Source organism: Sus scrofa, chromosome 12 (assembly GCF_054392235.1).
Source record: "Sus scrofa isolate SSC_HxYL_T2T_F1_AM1 chromosome 12, Sscrofa_HxYL_maternal_Yorkshire_Landrace_v2.0, whole genome shotgun sequence".
Taxonomy (NCBI): Eukaryota; Metazoa; Chordata; class Mammalia; order Artiodactyla; family Suidae; genus Sus; species Sus scrofa.
Window position 1 is genome coordinate 17708345 of NC_139394.1, and position 17787 is coordinate 17726131.

The window sequence follows — 17787 nt, forward strand, 5'->3', positions numbered from 1 at the left end:
CGTGGAAGGTGGATCCAAGGGTGCAGCCCAAGGACAAAGCTCCAGTCTCAGGGTAAGCTCTGTGGCCAAAACTCCTCCAGGCATGCCTTTCTTTGAGTCACGGTCCCCCTGTCCTCCCCTGGTGAGGACCAACCAGCTCTGATAGCTCCAGACTGGGCATCTTAAGAGTCTGACCCAAAGGACCAGTGTCTCTTAAACTGGGTTCTGGGAAGAAGGAAGGAGGGAGATGGAAAAGGGAGGAGTCCGAACCACCCTCTTGGTGGTCACGTGCCTCTCTCCTCCAGAGCAACCATCATGTTTTGGAAACCCTGCAATAGCCCAGTGCTGGCTCCTGGACAGGACTAGACAGATGTCCTTCCTGTTCCTGGGTCCAGAGGGAACCAGAAAACTTCTGGAAGATGGAAACTTCCAGAAGGGGAAAGAAAGTCTTAAAAATGGGCAGAAAGTAACGATCCAAGCATTGACCTTGAAACGCAAGGCCACTACCTATTTAGTTTAAGAGGCCACTCAGGCCTGGAGGACATCATGAAGGAAACCTGACAAGTTCAGGGGCACATGTGCCCAATGAGGCAGAGCAGAGGCAGGGGCTGGTGGGCCCTGAAGCACCCAACTCCTGGAACTTCCAAAGAGCTTAAACCCAAGTGGCAAGGGCACCTCACCCCAATGCTCTGGCAGGCAGTCTGTGAGAAAGTAAAAGGAGGAACCCAGGGCGAGCTTTACAAGCTACTGCTTTTCTTCACCTATCTGCTCATCCTCCCCAGAGCATGTGCGCTCCACGGGTACTGAGCACAGCTCTATGCCCTCCCAACCCTGAACCCATCTCAGTGCAAGCCAAGGGGAGGGAGGTGCTCTGAGTCCAAAAGGCTCACGTGGTCCTGTGGGCCACAGAGTGGGCCTACATACCCCGGCGGATGCCCTTCCATCAAGATCTCCCTGGACCTTTCCCATCAGCAGCCACTTCATTCACTCAGTAGGCATGGATGGGTCATCTGGTTCTCGGATGTCTCCAGCAGGGCTAAGGGGCCACCCCTGTTTATCAGAGGAAGGGGAGGGTGAGGATGGAAGGGGTTCGCACTGAGTTTGAACCCAGAGTCCACAGAGGAATCAGTGAAGAAGCAACTGCAAGAGCTTGTGAGCCTGCGGAGGGGGGGGCTCCTGCAGGATTTCCCATCTTTATTCAGTCCCAGCCTGGGGTCCCATGAGGGCAATAAACATGTGGAGTATATGGAAGTGTCTTCCCTTGGTAAACAAATTCATTCCCCACCTATTCACTCAACACACATTTAAATGATGACTGAACTGGGCAGAATGCCAAGCACTGGAAACATGGCGACGAACTGAGCCACACCTACAGGGCTCCTGGACCAGGAGGCATCTGTCATTTACAGACCAACAAGCATTTTTTCATCACCCACTAGGTCTGAGTGCTGTGCATGCCATGAACAAGACCGAGGGTCCCCAGGCACCTGAGGCTTACCACCCACGTAACCACCATGCCAGGGAGCACGTGGTGAGAGAAAGGTGAACAAGTCCCAGACAGTGGTGACCCAGGAGGCACGATGGAGGAGAGGCCGAGCTATAAAGGATGGCTGGGGCTCCCTTGGGGGGCTGGGGTGGCGGGAAATAGCCCCGAGCAAGAGGTGGGAGAGGGAAGAGCAGCAGGTCCACCGCAGCTGGAGCCTTATAAAGGAGCAGAGGAGGGGAAGGGGGCCTTGAGTGCCAAGCTTTACTCTGGCAACCTGTGCAGCCATTGAAGGTTCCTGAACCGGGCTTTGGAATATTAATCTGCAGAATGGGGTCGAGGGGTGGGCACTAGAGCTGGAAAGCTGGGAAAGGAGTCAGGAGGCTGGGGTGACAGTTTATGCTAAGGAAGAGCCTCAGACCTGTCTTCAGGCATTACAACCACCCCCCAGAGACACGGTTCGGTTCGCAGGTCTGAGGTCAGTCTATTTGCAGCAGGGGCCCAGGCACTTCCCAAGCAGGTTAGCAGGGCCTGTGGCTGTGAATCTCAGGATGGTGGCCTTAGAAGCAGAGGGGAAGGAGGGGGTAAGGATGGGTCACATGGAAACAACAGCAAGGAGGAAAGGATGACAGAGGTTTTAAGCTGGAATGATCAGAAAGATGGAGATCCTGTCAACCAAGAAAGGGAACATTAAGAGAAGCAGTTTGGGGAGTTCCTGTTGTGGCGCAGTGGTTAACAAATCCAACCGGGAACCATGAGGTTGTGGGTTTGATCCCTGGCCTCACTCAGTGGGTTGGGGACCTGGTGCTGCTGTGAGCTGTGGCTTAGGCCGGCGGCTACAGCTCTGATTTGACCCCTAGCCTGGGAACCTCTATATGCCACAGGTGTGGCCCTGGAAAACACAAAAAGACAAAAAAAAAAAAAAAAAAAAAAAAGGAAGCAGTTTTGAAAAAAAAGAGGAAACCTGTGGGGTGGTGAGACCTGCAGGCACCCAGGTCCAGACAATGCTGGAGGTGCAGAGCTGGATCCCAAGAAAAAGGATCCAACTTTTGGGGATCTGTCCCCACCTAAAAGATGAATGATACGTGAGCTCTTCCCCCAGGGGTCACTGGGGAAAAGCCTGAGACAAGTGAGGAGCCTCGTGGTGTGGGCATTAGATGCCATGTGCAAAGGGAAGGGGGGGCAGGAGGATGGGGGTGGGGACCTCACATAAGGGGGGCAAGACTTCAGGCCAAGAGGAGGGCTTTCCCGACACCCTGCAGGAGACAGATTGGTTAGGCCTAGCTCAGCCACCACTGGCACGGCTCGCCCAGGTCTGTCTTGCTTTCCGATATTCCTGATCAGGTCCCAGTGGAGGTGCACAGCCAACAGGGTGAGCCACCACGCCCTTCCTTTCTCGGCTCTTTCCCTCTTCCACTTCCAGCCCCACCTCCTCCCGGGGCCGGCGCTCTGCTAGCATCCTAAACCTTCAGTCTGAGGAGGCATCCTCTGGTGGGCGTAAGGGGGCCCTCTCGGTGCTCACGCTGGGATCACTCTCGCCCTGGGATCCAAGGTCTGGGCCCCTCCCTCGGATTGTCTCTGCTAAAACCTGGGCTTTGGTCGGCTCTTCCTGGATCTGCCACCCTGTCCTGTGTGACCAAGGTCCCCATGAGCATGGCAGGAACAAGATGGGGCCCTGCTGTGAATGTTGGGAGGGAAAGTAGGTATTTCATGCCAGCGGTCCTCACTGCCATGGGTGACAAAACCCACACATCCCCCCAAAAATGGAACCCAAGTAAAAAGTATCCCTCTCATTGGCAGCAGCCCCTGAGGACTAACCATGGGAGTCCATTTGGGGGGTGGGGGGCGTCTCTCTATCCTCCTCTCCCTCCCTAAACCCTCCAACACAACTCAGGGCCCCACCGGCCGTGGCCACTTCTACATTCTGTGAGTGGCTCTGACAACTGCCCTCTGCTCCCCAGTTTCAGAAATCACCTTGCAAGACCAGGTGGGCATCAGAGAGCCGAGAGGGGCCACAGCTCTGGGCAGCTGCGGGAGGGAGAGACGGCTGTGAGGGGCCACTCAAAGCAAGGGGCTTGTGGAGTAGCCAGGGAGAGGGAGGGCCGAGGCGCGGGCCACGCTCACCTGGGAGCCCCGTGGGAGAAGCGGGAGGGGAGGGGGGAGCGGGAGGGGAGGGCGGAGGGCGGGGCGGCCTGGCTGGAATGTTACAGCTTCTGTTCTCCAAAGCAGCTCCCTGAGCGCCTGGCCTGAGGCTCCTGGCTGATCTGATAAGATGTGACAAGGCGGCCTGAAAAATGTTGAAACCTGTAAAATGTTTAAACCTGTTTTTTGTTGTGTTGTGAGCATGAGGGGTTTTTTCCCCCCCCCTCAATTCATAGGAAAGTGATCAGAGTGGAGAAGGGGAGGGGGGTGGGAGACAAGGATTGTCCCCTTCAGCCAAATTGGGAGTGAGTGGGGCCCAGAGCAGGATGGTCAGACCTGGGGAGGAGAAGAGAACTGGGAGGAAGCAAGCAGGGGAGACAAGAGGCTTTCAAGAAGTTGGGGCGGGAGGAGGGGGGGGGCGGGGGAAGGGAGGGAGAGAGGGGTTTCCTGCCTCTCTGGCCTGTCAGCAGCTCCAGCTTGGGTCCCCAGGGCTGTGTCCTCCCTTGGCACTGAGAGGACACAGGTGAGCCCTGGGCATCTTCCTTCAGGCAGGTATTAGGCCAGGAAGACCAGGCCTGAGCCCAGGTGGGTGTCCAGAGAGAAGTGAAAGGGAACCAGGCCCAAGTCCTCACACCCCAGGCCCCCAAACAAAGGGTCCCCTAAGGGGCAGCAAGACCCCAAGTGGACAGATGTTTCCAGGTGATGGGGGTGGGGGTGGGGGGATGCTCCCAGGGGCACTTGCTTTGCTGAGCAGTTCGGAGCTCACAGGTAAGACCAGACCATGTCACACTCGTTCAGTCCTGACCCTTCAGGCCCAGCGGCTGCTTCCAGACACACAGAGGGCTGTTACGCTCTGTTTCACAGATGAGGCAACTGGGGCCTGGCTTCAGATTCACAAGGCTCCTGTCAATGTGTTCCCTCCAAGAATCTTATCAACTCGAGAGATGCTGAGCGTTCTAGGAATCACAGTGGGACCGTGTCTCTGGGATGTTCGCTGGGTACCAGGTAGATGCTTAAAATAAAAGCCTGGGGAATGAAAGTGTCAGCCTGAGGAGGTTCCCCTGCTGGTCTCTTGCTAGCTGGAGGAGGCAGGGTGGGGATGGGGTATGGAAGCCCTAGAAAGGCTTTAGAGGCATTCTGTGAACGGCCACAGGCATTCGTTATTCCATCACAGCATCAGGTCCCTATGTCCTAGTTGGTGGGCCCCTGGGCATTATCTAGTCCAGCTCCCGCTGAAGCCCAGGGAAGCAACAGGACTTGCCCAGGGCTCCTCCATGGTTGGAGGCAGCACAGGGAGTACCGCCCAGGCCTTGTGACCCCCAACCCTGTCTCCCTTTCACCACACAGTTCCTTCTCCAAGGCTCCACTTCAAGGGCTAGGGCTTCGTTCGGTACACGTGTCCCATGCCTGGTGTGTGTAAACACAGCCTCCACCCCCCTCGGAGGCGCCCACTCTAGTGATGGACAGACACTCCCACAGGTGAGCACAGTCAGTGGCAGAGTCTGAGAAATCCCGTGGGGGTGGCTGTCACGAAGAGTGGGAGGGCTGAGGTCAGGGACACTGAAAAAAGCAGGGATACATTTTCAAAGAGGTGACCTTCCAGCTCGGGCATCTTTTACGCCTGGATCTCTGCCATTTCTCTTCACCTCCCACTCCACCAATCAGAATTCTAATGTCAATTTTTCCTAAGCCATGTTTGCATCTTTACCTCATTTTAGTTTTATAACACTTCTCCCCCTCCCAACCCCTGCAACCCCTAAGTTATATAAGGCAGGGGTTAGTTTCCCATTTTATAGACAGAAAAACGAAGGCCCTTCAGGGTTAGGTTGCTTGTTCTGAGAAACCGAGTCTGCTGATTCCCAGGCTAGGATTTTTCTGGGTTCCTAAAGTGCTTTACCTTTCAAGCCAGTTCTGATAAAAGTCAAGACACAGCCTGCCCAGTCCTCTTACTCGCTTTGGGCTCCTATTCATCCATCAAGGTCCATTTTAAAACCCCCTCTTACTGTGTCCAGTTTAAACTGTTCTCTCTGGGTATTTCCCAGCTCTTACACGCGCATACCTTAGGGGGAACTGGAAACACATCCATTGGCTTGTCCAGTGACTACCTGTTTCTCCACTGAGACTGAGTTTGTTGAGAGGGGGAATCATTTCTCTCATCTTTGTGTGCTGGGCAGAGTGCCTGGTTCACCCTCAGGCCCAGCACACCTGCTCCCCATGCCACCCTGAGCAGCTCCCTCTGACTACCCCAACCTTCTCCTCACCTCCCCCAGAACCCACAGGCTGCCAGCAGGACAAGCTGAGGGCAGGTGATGGCCCCACTGGTTTTCTGGGCCTTATCACACAGCTGCTGGTTCCACAGTCTGGAAATCCTTGATATGAATCTTAGGAAGAAGCCCAGGAGGGAACACGGAAAGCAGAGCTGGGCTGGGGTTCACCCTTACTGTGGTTCCCTAGGGCTCTTCTGAAAGCCCTGTGTGCCTTCAAGTCAACAAACATTTACGGTAGACTGAGCCCTGTGCTAAGCACTGGGAGCACAAAGAGGTGCGTGGGGCCCCCCTGGTGTCACACAAACTTCCAGCTGAGCCTGGGAGTTGTCCCCAGGTAGCCCATGCTCTTTCCCGACTGGGGCTGGGATGCCCAGCCACCCCACTCACCCCCCGAGAGCACTGATTCCCTGCCCGGGTGAGGGCTGGGCCCCAAGGACTTCCCCAGCCTCGACCATCCCACCCACTCCCTTACACCATGGCTTTCGGAGGACCAAGAACATGCTTTTACCAGCTGGCCGCTATTCGGGGATGCAGGCCATGGTACTTCAGCATTCAGATCACTTGGCGTGGTTCTGAAAAATACAGACAGCTGCGCTCCAAAGCCAGCCCTGCTGAATCAGACTCTTTGGGGAGGAGTCCATGAAACTAGATCATTAAAAACCTCCCCCAGAGCGTGACAACAGCACAGTATGAGATGACGCAATAGGAAATACCCAGCAAACCCTAGAAAGTTCTCTGGCCAAAGATGATGTTTATCCTGAATCTCTGCAAGCCTTTAGAAGTAACTTCCAGCTGTCAGGAAGCATGAGGGATAGAAGAACAAACCAAATGACACTACAGAGAAGCAATTAGACAAGTTAACAAGGCTACAGGCCTGAACTCTCCAAAAGGCCAAGGACGCTTTAAAAGTGTGTGTGTGTGTGTGTGTGTGTGTGTGTGTGTGTGTGTGTGTGTGTGTGTGTGTGTTGGGGGAAGAAGGGCAGGGATTTTTAGATTAAAACAAACTTATGAGGAGTTCCCACTATGGAACAGTGGATTAAGATCTAGTGTTCTCTGTGGTGGTACAGGCTCAATCCCTGGCCCAGTGCAGTGGGTTAAGGACCCAGCGTTGCTGCAGCTGTGGCTTGGATTCGATCCCTGGCCCAGGAACCTCCATATGCCACAGGTGCCGCCAATAAACTTATAAGACATAATAATCAAATAATCGGAGCCTGGTTTGAAAATCCTAGCCATGGAGGCGTTTGAAGATGACTGGGGAAATCTGAATGGTTAGGAATTATTAATAATTTTGTTAAGTGTGATAACGGTATGTGGTCATAGGGATCATCATTACATTTGGAAATGCAAGGGTGAAGAGTCATGAAGACTGTGAATTACTTTAAAATGATTTGGCAAACCAAACACTGCAGGGGCAGGGAGGGAGCAAAGAGAGGGCAGGGGGAGCAATTATGGCAAAATGAAAAACAGTTGAACTAGGAGGTGTGCATATGCGTGTGCCTTGAATTTTTTTTTTTTTTTTTTCTGTTTTCCTGATTAACAACTTCCCGAACACAGCTCAGAAGGAACATAAAACTCCAACCAACCCTGGGGACTTCTGGACACAACCTGTACAGGGCTGGCACCGGCAGAGGGAGGGAGCAAGAGCTGGGGTGGAGGGCAGCCAGGCAATCAGCATCAGCAAGGCAATCGCAGGGCAAGGCAACTGCAGGGCGCTGTCTGCTCCCGCCTTTCACAGCGGGTATTTCCACCGCACTCCCCGGAGCTCTTCCTTGCACCCCGTCCCCCAAGGCGCTGAGCACGCGCAGGTGTAAACAGCCCTGCCAGGCACCTGGACTCCCCCCTCCCCTGCTCTGTTTAGCGAGGCTCCACACAAGTTCAAAGCAGTGGCTGCCCCTCCCTCCCAGGCCCAGCCCCATCCCCATCCGCAGGCGAGGCAGCCTGAGCGAGCCTCAACATCTTCCTTCGCGCCCCTCCAAACTCATCAGTCCCGGAGTCCTGCCACCAATTCCTCTGCAGGCTCACTGCATTCACTCCCCTTGTCCTTTCTTCTCAAGCGCCTTCTAGCCACAGGCGCCTGGGTTTTGCAAACCATCTACTCAGCACCTATTAGGAGCCGTATTCAGGTCCACCTGCAGACCCACACGGGCCCTCTAAACATTCTGGTACTCAGAAGGGTGGGTCGCTGGTTCTCAACCCTGGCTGTCAAATGGCCCCAGGGGAGTATAAAACTACTGATGCTGGGACCATATCCCCCCGCCCTATTTAATTGGTCTGGGTGCCCCCTCCTCTCTGTGGTAGCCTCCCCTCTTCCATTATAAGAGGTGGCAAGATGGAGAGACACTGTCCTCCGTCACAGACAAGGCTTAGAACCTGCCCATGGTCACGGGCGGGGGGGGGTGGGGGGTGGGCAGCGCTCAGCTGGGCCTCCTCAGCCCTCTGCCGTCCATCCCCAGGGGCTTCCTCTGGCTCTGGGCACCAGCCCATCACTCACAACCATGGTTTTGTCCACTTCCTCTCATGAAGTTAATCCTCCCTAATGGTCTCTCCCGGGGCTTCTCAACAAATTTCCATCTTTAGGGCAACGGAAGCAAAATTTTTTGATCCAGCAACACATCAGTCAAAAGTGTTTGGGCATGTCCCTCCATTCACATACACTTAGGTGGCAATCACACGCCAACCAGCCTCTGTGTTCACATTTTAGGTGCATTACAAGACACAGGTTAACATGCACTGGAAAAAGACAAGATAGAAAGTGTATTTCAAAAGAAATCATTTCCTCCTACAGCCTAATCTGGTGACCCCCTGCCCAAGCCTTCAATCTCGTGTCCCCTGGTTCTTCCTGCCCCCATTTCCCCCTCTTCCTGATTTCCGACTTACTTTTCCTTTCGTCTTTTTTTTTTTTTTTTTTTTTTTTTGTCTTTTTAGGGCTATACCCAAGTCATATGGTTAAGGGTCAAATCGGAACTGTAGCTGCTGGCCTACGCCACGGCCACAGTAATGCAGGATCTGAGCCGCATCTGCGACCTACACCACAGCTCACGGCAACACCGGACCCTTGACCCACTGAGCGAGGCCAGGGGTTGAACCGGTGCCCTCATGGATGCTAGTCGGGTTTGTTAACGGCTGAGCCACGAAAGGAACTCTCAACTTACTTTTCTTAGCCTTGCAGTTGGGAGGGTGGGGGAGTGGTGGTGGTGATGGTTTATGTTTGTAAGTTAAGTGGAAATTCTCTCTGCAGAAATGCAGGCTGCCCCCAAATGCTCTTGGGGTTCAAGGTACCAAGGCCTTTCTCTTGCTTTCTTCCCCATCCTTCTCGGTGCTTGCCCACAGCTACTTTGCATTTGTCTAGGATTTCAAGTTCTCCACACATCTTCCACTGGAAATGCTTTTCTCTCCACATGTCCACAGTGGAGCCCACCTCCTGTGGGTCTGTCCTCACTTCCCACCCCCTCACATCCACTCACTGCATACACCACTGTCAAAACTAGACCAGGTGCCACAAAGAATTTCTATATTTTTCTTTTCTTTTTTTCCTCTTTTTAGGGCTGCCACGCAGCATACAGAAGTTCCAGGGCTAGGGGTCGAATCAGAGCTGTAGCTGCAGGCCTACACCACAGCCACAGCAACGGAGGATCCAAGCTGCATCTGGGACTACACCACAGCTCACGGCAACACCTGGATCCTTAACCCACTGAGAGAGGCCAGGGATCGAACCTGCAACCTCGAGTTTCCTAGTCAGATTCGTTTCCCTTGTGCCATGACGGGAACTCCAAGAATTTCTATTTTTCAATCCTGTGTTCTAGTCCCATTTGTTAAAAAAAGTGGACAGGAATTTCTTCCAGGGGAAACATATTTTGGGCAGAAAAGATAAAATCACATACACACACACAGCAAACATTTAAAGCAAAAACATATTACCAATTTCCCTACAAACAATGCGTTCAATATGAGGTACAAAAAAAATCAAAGCATATTAGTTCCAGTTAAGGTTCCCTCGGGAATGACCTGGCTTAAGAGAAGGCCTTCATGCTAGACAGGAAGAGGTGCCCACAAAACACAGGGAGAGATGAGGTAATGGGGACAGGCAGGGCTGTGAATGAAATAAAGAGCAAAGCTCTTACGGGTACATACCCAATGGTGCACAAGATAATGTGAGTGTATCTACTCGAGTAGAGAGTGGTTAATGAGGCCATAAGGAAACAATTCACTGAACTGCCTAAGGTAGGGAGGGGGCCAGTTTACTGGGGCACTCAGAACAGCTGTTATTATTACTAATAACAGCTAACATTTATTGAGCCCTGACTGGTGTCCTTTAATTACAATGTATCTTTTGATTTGCCAAAGAACCTTATGAGGTTATGATCCCCATTTGAGAGGTGATGATAGGGGTTCAGAGAGGCTAAGTAACTTGTCTGGGGTCACATAGCTAGCCAAATGTTGGCACTGAGCTGGCCGATAAAGCGAAGAGGTGAGACATTCATTAGGACAGGGTCTGTGTGGAGCGTGTTGAAAGAGGGCTAAAGGAACACTCAGGTCAATCCTGCTGCTCAGGCTGCTCTCTGGATTTACAGCCCTGTAAATTCAAATGCTGGCGCCCCTGCCCATTGACCTTTCTTTTGAATGTTGTGAATCTTCCACACTCAAGGTTTACTTCTCTGTATCTCAGAAAAGGCCAGTCCCACACTCAAGGGCTCGCTGGGGAGGGGCAGGTAGAGGAGAAGATCTCCATCTGAGGGCTGGAGGGATTTGTGGGCTGACAGGACACATGAATTTAGGACCCCTCCCAAGAGAAGTCCGGGTAGATGACACAGGTTCTAGCACCTTCCAGTTGCAGAGTATCCTCTGAACAGCCCTGGGAGGTAAATACTGTCTCTTTACAAATGAGGAAACTGAGGCTCAGACAGGGGACCATAAGCCAGTAAGGGGCGGTGGGGTTTGACCCCAGTCTGAACCTAAATCCTGTACTCTTGCTATTTTGCTACCTGTCTAGATTTCACTTGCTGGTGATAACCAGCTCATTCAAGCAGAATGCATTTATTCAGCACCCACTCTGTGCTCTGCACAGAACTGGGCACAAGACAGAGTCACGTCCTTAACCTAGAGGAGGGTACAAGTGAATGGGCAGGCCATGCACACAGGAACAGAGGCCCACCAGACCATCCTGGTGGAGGCGGGGAGACCAAGTGAAGAAGGACATAGGGCAGGATGGGCTCGGATAATCTGCAAGACCTCTAAGGGCTGTGCTCAGAGGTGGATCTTTATGGCCTGAGAGACAAAGAAGAAGAAGGGCACTTTTGGGAAACTGACGTGACTCAAAACACTGAAACCCAAGGGGCAAAGAGAGAGGAGGGAAGGGCCTGAGGTCCCAGCTGATGGGTTTGGACCTCACAGGCAGTCCGACAGAGACCCAGGCCCTACACAGGGCTGCCCCCCGGGGGAAGGGAACCCCTCAGAGTTGGAAGGAATGCTGGGGGTCAGCTGGTACAAAAGGAAGGCCCACAGGAGGCTCCAGGCCCCAGTGGGGGAGTTAACTTGGGTTTCCCTGGGGCTGAGAGGTCAGAGAACCAGGCCAACCAAGAGAAGTAGTTCCTCCGAATCTTTTTTTTTTTTTTTTTTTAATTTTTTTAGGGCCGCGCCCAGGGCATATGGAGGTTCCCAGGTTAGGGGTCAAACAGGAGCTGTAGCTGTCAGCCTAAGCCACAGCCACACCAGATCCAAGCCGTGCCTGTGACCTACACCACAGCTCATGGCAACGCCAGATCCTTAACCCACTGAGCAAGGCCAGGGATGAAACCCACAGCCTCATGGATACTAGTTGGGTTCTTAAGCCACTGAGCCACGACAAACTCCTTCTCCAAATCTTTATAGAATTCACATTCTCTTTTATTCACAGAGCACATTGCACCATGTGAAGAGAATAAAAATCTTAAAACTGACACCTTACCAGATTCCCAAGCTTTTGCTAGCCCAGTCAGCCTAGGGATTCCCGGGAATTCCCTCCTCTTCGGGCGGAAAGAACTCAGCACCCCCTTCTCTCGCTCCCTCTGCCAAGTTGGCTGGCTGCTTCCAGCCGCCGTGCCTTGGCCTGAGCACACCTGCTGCGGTGTCCTCCCCGCTCACGCCCCGCCAGTCCCCCGCAGCCACCTTGGCCGCCCTGGTGACCTGCTCTCCGGTGCCAAGAAAGCCGCGGCTCACCTGCCGGCACTGAAGCCCCCAACCTGTTCCGCGTCGAGATAAACAGCCTGCGGTGTGTGCCTCTTAAACTATGTTCACATCACCACATTCAACCCCTCGCCCAAGGCCCCCACATCTCACTTCTGTTGTAGAGCCAGAGCGGGGAAGGTGCTAGAATAAGCCCTGGCCGGTATGGAAAGAACAGGTCAACCCCGTGACTTCTGGAGTCAGCCTCCGGGGTCTGCGAAGGCCGACTGACAGACACATGGGGAAAGGATTCCACGTCGTTCATCTCAGAAGTCAGGGATGCGCCCTCCCGACCCCCAAATCCAGATGCTCCTTTCTAACCACCCCTAATCCGTGGCTGCTAACCTCAGGAATCTCTGTCTTGCCCCCTGGATAACCTACCTGGGTAAAAGCGACCACAGGTGAACGTCTGCAAACATTTCCCAGGCTCACACGCGGCCCCGAGTAAAGAGCCAGGGGCACGAGGACACCAAGCTGAATTCCAGGCTCTCTCTGCCTCTTCCACAACACTGTGGACGGACGGGTGACTTCCCTTCTGCTGTGGATGCTCCAAGTCCTGCCTCAGTAGTTTGGTCTTTCTGGATCTACCACAGAGGTGCTCGCAACCGCCTCGCGGGGCCTCTCCGCCAGCTGGTTCTTACCTATGCGCGGCTCCGTTATGCGCATGCGTGCACGCACCCGCTGTTATGCGCCTGCGTCAAAGCGCCCACTGGTATGCACCTGCGTACACTTAACACCCAACCTGGCCGTGGATTTGCACCTTATTGAGAAGGGTAGAGCGTCAGTCAGTTTCTCATTGGGGTAATTATAGATGAAAAGAGATAGAGGAGTTGCCCAGTCCTCCAGCAGCACCGCTTACCATGGACCGAGCTGACTGACCTGAGTCCTGGTCCTATTGCTAACACCACTTTCCTATCCTCTTGGAAGGACTCAGCTTCCTAATTGGAAAAATGTAAACATCATCTACTTTAAAGAGTTCCCGTTGTGGCGCAGTGGGAACGAATCTATTATCCATGAGGATGCGGGTTTGATCCCTGGCCTTGCTTAGAGGGTCAGGGATCCCAGCGTTGCCCTGAGTTGTGGTGTAGGTCGCAGATGTGCTTGGATCCCACGTGGCTCTGGCGTAGGCCGGCAGCTGTAGCTCCAATTCGACCCCTAGCCTGGGAACCTCCATAAGCCACAGGCATGGCCCTAAAAAGCAAAAAAGAAAAAGAAAACAAAAAAGATAGAGGCTGCAGGCAGGAGTCATTGAAAGATTGTAGGCAAAGCCTTTATCACAATCCCTGGCACAAAAGATGGTAGTTGCCTTTGCTATAAATGCTAACACAGACCAATGCCATTCTCCATGCCAGGCACTGTTTCATGTGCTTTATACACATTAACTCATTTAATCTTCCCAAAGACCCTGTAAGAAAGGTACCATTATCATCACCCCCACTGGGGTAGGGAAACTGAAGTGCAGAGATTAACTAAGTTAATTTGCCTAAGTTTATCCAGGTAGTTTGGGGCACAGCCAGTCTTCTTCAGAGCCTGCAGGCTTAACCACAGTCCCCAACCATCTCTCTAAAAGGAGTCAGGAGAGATTCAATATTCAGCAGGTAGGGACTGAGTGAGTGCCTGCTTGTGGGAATACAAAGACATGGTCCCTGCCCTGGAGAGTCTCCCAGACTTAATAGGGAGACCGATGCCTAAAAAGAAAATTCTACTGCAAGGGAGAGATGCATCCTACCAGGGATGATGGGGACAGGCTTTGTGGAAATGCCGTGGAGAAGGTCTGACACTGGCCGGAGAGACCCATGTCCTCCAGGTAAAAAGACCAGCTGGGCCTGGTTTCTGCAAGCCTCACAGGAGAGGGGATTCAGTTTAATGACCAATTGACTGATTCCTTCATTGCAAAACCCTCTGGGATGGGTCCTCTGGACTGAAGTAGATTACAAGGATGATTTTTGTTTATTTATTTTGCTTTTTATTTTTTGCTTTTTAAGGTAGGGCCAAAACCACAGCATACAGAGGTTCCTAGGCTAGGGGTACAATCGGAGCTACAGCTACCAGCCTACACCACAGGATCCGAGCCATGTCTGTGACCTACACCACAGCTCACGGCAACACCAGATCCTTAACCAACTGAGCTAGGCCAGAGATTGAACCCACAACCTCATGGTTCCTAGTCGGATTCATTTCCTCTGTGCCACATTGGGAACTCCCATAGGATGATTTTTAAAAGTCGGAGGAATCACAGCCTGATTGCTGAGAACAGTTAAGTCCACGAGAACAAATTGACATATGAAATGGGCAGGAGAATTTTCTAGATCACATTTCCAAATAGGTAATAGTTGTTACTTGAGAGAGTAAATATTCTGTCTTTTCTAGGGCTGCTCCCACGGCACATGGAGATTCCCAGGCTAAGGGTCTAATCAGAGCTGTGGCCGCCAGCCCACACCACAGCCACAGCAAAGCGGGATCCGAGCCACGTCTGCCACCTACACCACAGCTCACCGCAACGCCTGATCCTTAACCCACTGAGCAAGGCCAGGGATCGAACCTGCAACCTCATGGTTCCTAGTCAGATTCATCGACCACTAAGCCATGACGGGAACTCTCAGAGAGTAAATAGTTTTGGAAAACACTAAACAAATGAAAACAAGGATCATCCCTGCAGGCCTCTGTGTTGCTCTCATGCTAACAAGATACTGATGTGCTAATGAGCACCATAAACACTAAGAGGCTAGAAGTAGCAGGTGGCACTTCCCAAACGTATTTGACCCCTAAAGCCCTTCTCAGCAGGATTGTGTGGGACTGGTGGAAGAAGTATAGTTTGCGATGTCCTGCTCTGGCCCAAAAGGCATTCAGAAGAGGTGAGAGAGAGGGTAGAAGTTAGGCTGTGAAGATTCCCAGGAAGATGATAGGATTTTGAAATTTTTTGAAAAAAGGAAGGTCAGGTGGAGGACTGATGGAAAAGATTTTTTTTCCTTTGGTCAGGAGAGGGGTCCAAAGACCCCTTTATCTTTATAGTGGAGGCTCAAGGAAGTAGAGGCTTGCTCCAGGACAGGACAGGACAGGACAGGAAGGGAGAATAAGGACCAAGCAGCGAGGACAGAGATGCCAGCTGGTGATGGCAGCCCATCCCATGAGCCCCCAGAGCCAGGGCACATTTCCCTCCTGGCCCCTCCCTGCCAGGGAGGAGTGGCATTATCTCCGGATACCAGGCAGGACAGTCACAACCAGTGAGGGTATGAAGGGGAAGACGGCGAAGTGAAGAGGTGAGCCAGGGAAGAGGGGGCTGGCTGGGTCTCTGTTAGTTACTTTTGCCCCTGTCACCAAATGGTCAATGGTGCCCTGTGCCCTTGGGCAGACAACACAAGGAGCTGGGTCATGGAGGGTGTCCCGCCGGACACACCAGACCTGGCCACGGGTTCTTCCGAATGCCCATTTGATGTGTCAACATGAACCCCGGGCTCCCAACCCTGCCGCTGCATCTCCCAGCTCTGGGACCTGAAAGCAGTCCCGTCTCAGCACATGACGACCACAGGCAACATTCTACAGCTGCCAGACCGATAAGAGTGAGGTTACTCAAGTTCAAGGGTCAGTGAAAATGTAGAGCCAAGATGAGAGTGCCGGCGGACACAACCCCTTTGGAAAACAGTTTAGCATTGACTTGCGAAGCACAACTTTCCCACGTCCCACAGCCCTGACGTTCCACTCCTGAGTAGCTTCTCCCACAAACTACTGTCTGTCCCTCACATGCATGTCAAGACCTCGTCCACTGACAGGAGGTGGAACAGACAAAACGCGCTGTATTCCAATGATACGGCTGTGAAAATGAAGCATCTCCAGTCCTACCCCATAACAGAGTTTGAAACCTAGAAACATCATGCAGAGGGGGCAGATGAAATCACAGAAGAGAAGGCATTAGTAAAACACCACTTTTATAAAGCTTAAACATAAACTACATAGTTTTGAAAAATTATTTTTTGTTTGTTTGTTTCTTTTTAAGGGCTGTTCTTGTAGCATATGGAAGTTTCCAGGCTAGGGGTCGAATTGGAGCTGCTGCTGCTGGCCACAGCCACAGCAATGCAGGATCTGAGCTGTGTCTGCGACCTACACCAGACCTCATGGCAATGCGGAATGCTTAACCCACTGAGCAAGGCCAGGGATTTGGACTTGCATCCTCATGGGTACTCATCGGATTCATTTCCACCACACCACAACAGGAACTCCCTCCGATTTTTTTTTAAACAACCCAGTGTTCCAGGGCTATTAGGTAGCATTTCTGTGATTCACACCAAGACCAGGGAGCAGGAAGCAGCTGAGCCCAGGGAGGAGCCTGGTACATTGGCCAACCAACCCACACTACTGCCAGCTGTGCTCCTGCAAAATTCCGGATGACATGTGAGGCTCATTTGAGATAATGAAGACAGATAAAGCAGAGTCCTGCCCTTAAGGGGGCAGACCCTCCAGTTGGGAAGACAAGATAGACACACATGAGGAAGTCACGAATGACAAGTGCCCCAGGGCTTCCAGGGAGGGCCTCACAGAGGCAATGGGAAACTCGCTGGGGCTGCAGGCAAAGCCTGCGACCAGCAGGTAACTCTCAATGGTGCCCGTTCATCCTACAACCCACATTAAAGGATGTAGTGTGTTCTCTGCACCCTCCTTGTGATGTGGGGACAAAGGTGACTGAGACCGGGGTCCCGCCTGCTCAGGACTCACAGTCTAATGAATGAAACAGATACTCCCCGAAGGGGCTGGGCTGGGGCCGGGTGTGACAGAAAGTGGTATGGAAAAGGCAGTGCCTAAACTCTGCTTTGAAGAATGGATAGGAGTTCACACGAGTCATTCCAAATAAGGTGGGGCGAGCGCCAAGGTCTGGAGACATGAGGCAGTGTACGAATAACCCAAATGAAGGGCCCACTGGGTTAAGAATCTGACTGCAGCAGCTCAGGTCCCTGCAGAGGCACGGATTTGATCCTTGGCCTGGATCTGGCATTGCTGCAGCTGCCACATAGGTTGCAGCTGCCACTCAGATTCAATTCCTAGCCTGGGAACTTCCACAGCCGTGGGTCTGGTCATTAAAAAAAAAAAAAAAAAAAAAGAACCACCCAAATGATAAAGTGAGACTGATGGCTAAGTGTGGACACCAGACACTAAGCTATGTTACATCTTTTTTTTTTTTCCACTTTTGGCCAGAATTACTGAGTCAGAAATCAGATCCAAGCCATGGATCCTTAACCCACTGTGCCAGCTGGGGATCTAACCTGCATCCCAGCACTCCAGAGACGCTGTGGATCCGTTGTGCCACAGTGGGAACTCTTCATGCGTTACAGCTTTAGTCCTCACAGAAAACCTCATTTTATATAAAGAAAGCTGAGGCTCAGAGAGGGGTTCAGGTAACGCAGGGGTTTTTGGGTTTGTTTTTTTCTTTTTTTCTTTTCAGGGTTACACCTGCAGCATACGGAGGTTCCCAGGCTAGGGGTCAAATCGGAGCTACGGCTATACAGCTACCAGCCTACATCATAGCCACAGAAACTCAGGATTCTAGCCTCTTTGACCTATGCCACAGCTCACGGCAATGCCAGATCCTTAACCCACTGGGCAAGGCCAGGGATCGAACACATGACCTCATGGTTACTAGCTGGATTGTTTCCACTGCACCACAATGGGAACTCCGTCACCCAGATATTAAAGGCAGAACCATCTAGAGCCCAGGACTGCCAT

At 52.4% G+C, this 17787-nt stretch overlaps 1 protein-coding gene across 4 annotated transcripts in view; it reads right to left on the minus strand.

Annotated features, from left to right (window-relative positions):
- Positions 1–17787, minus strand: part of LOC102167870 (proto-oncogene Wnt-3) — a 139044-nt gene that overhangs the window by 18446 nt on the left and 102811 nt on the right. The window contains exon 1 of one of the 4 annotated variants that reach the window (XM_021066825.2): positions 12454–12732. The exons of the other annotated variants lie outside the window; for them this stretch is intronic. Coding sequence (XP_020922484.1) covers positions 12454–12491 — 38 coding nt within the window. The 5' untranslated portion in view covers positions 12492–12732. Of the gene's footprint in view, positions 1–12453; positions 12733–17787 lie in introns of those variants that run through there. 4 annotated transcript variants of the gene reach the window in all.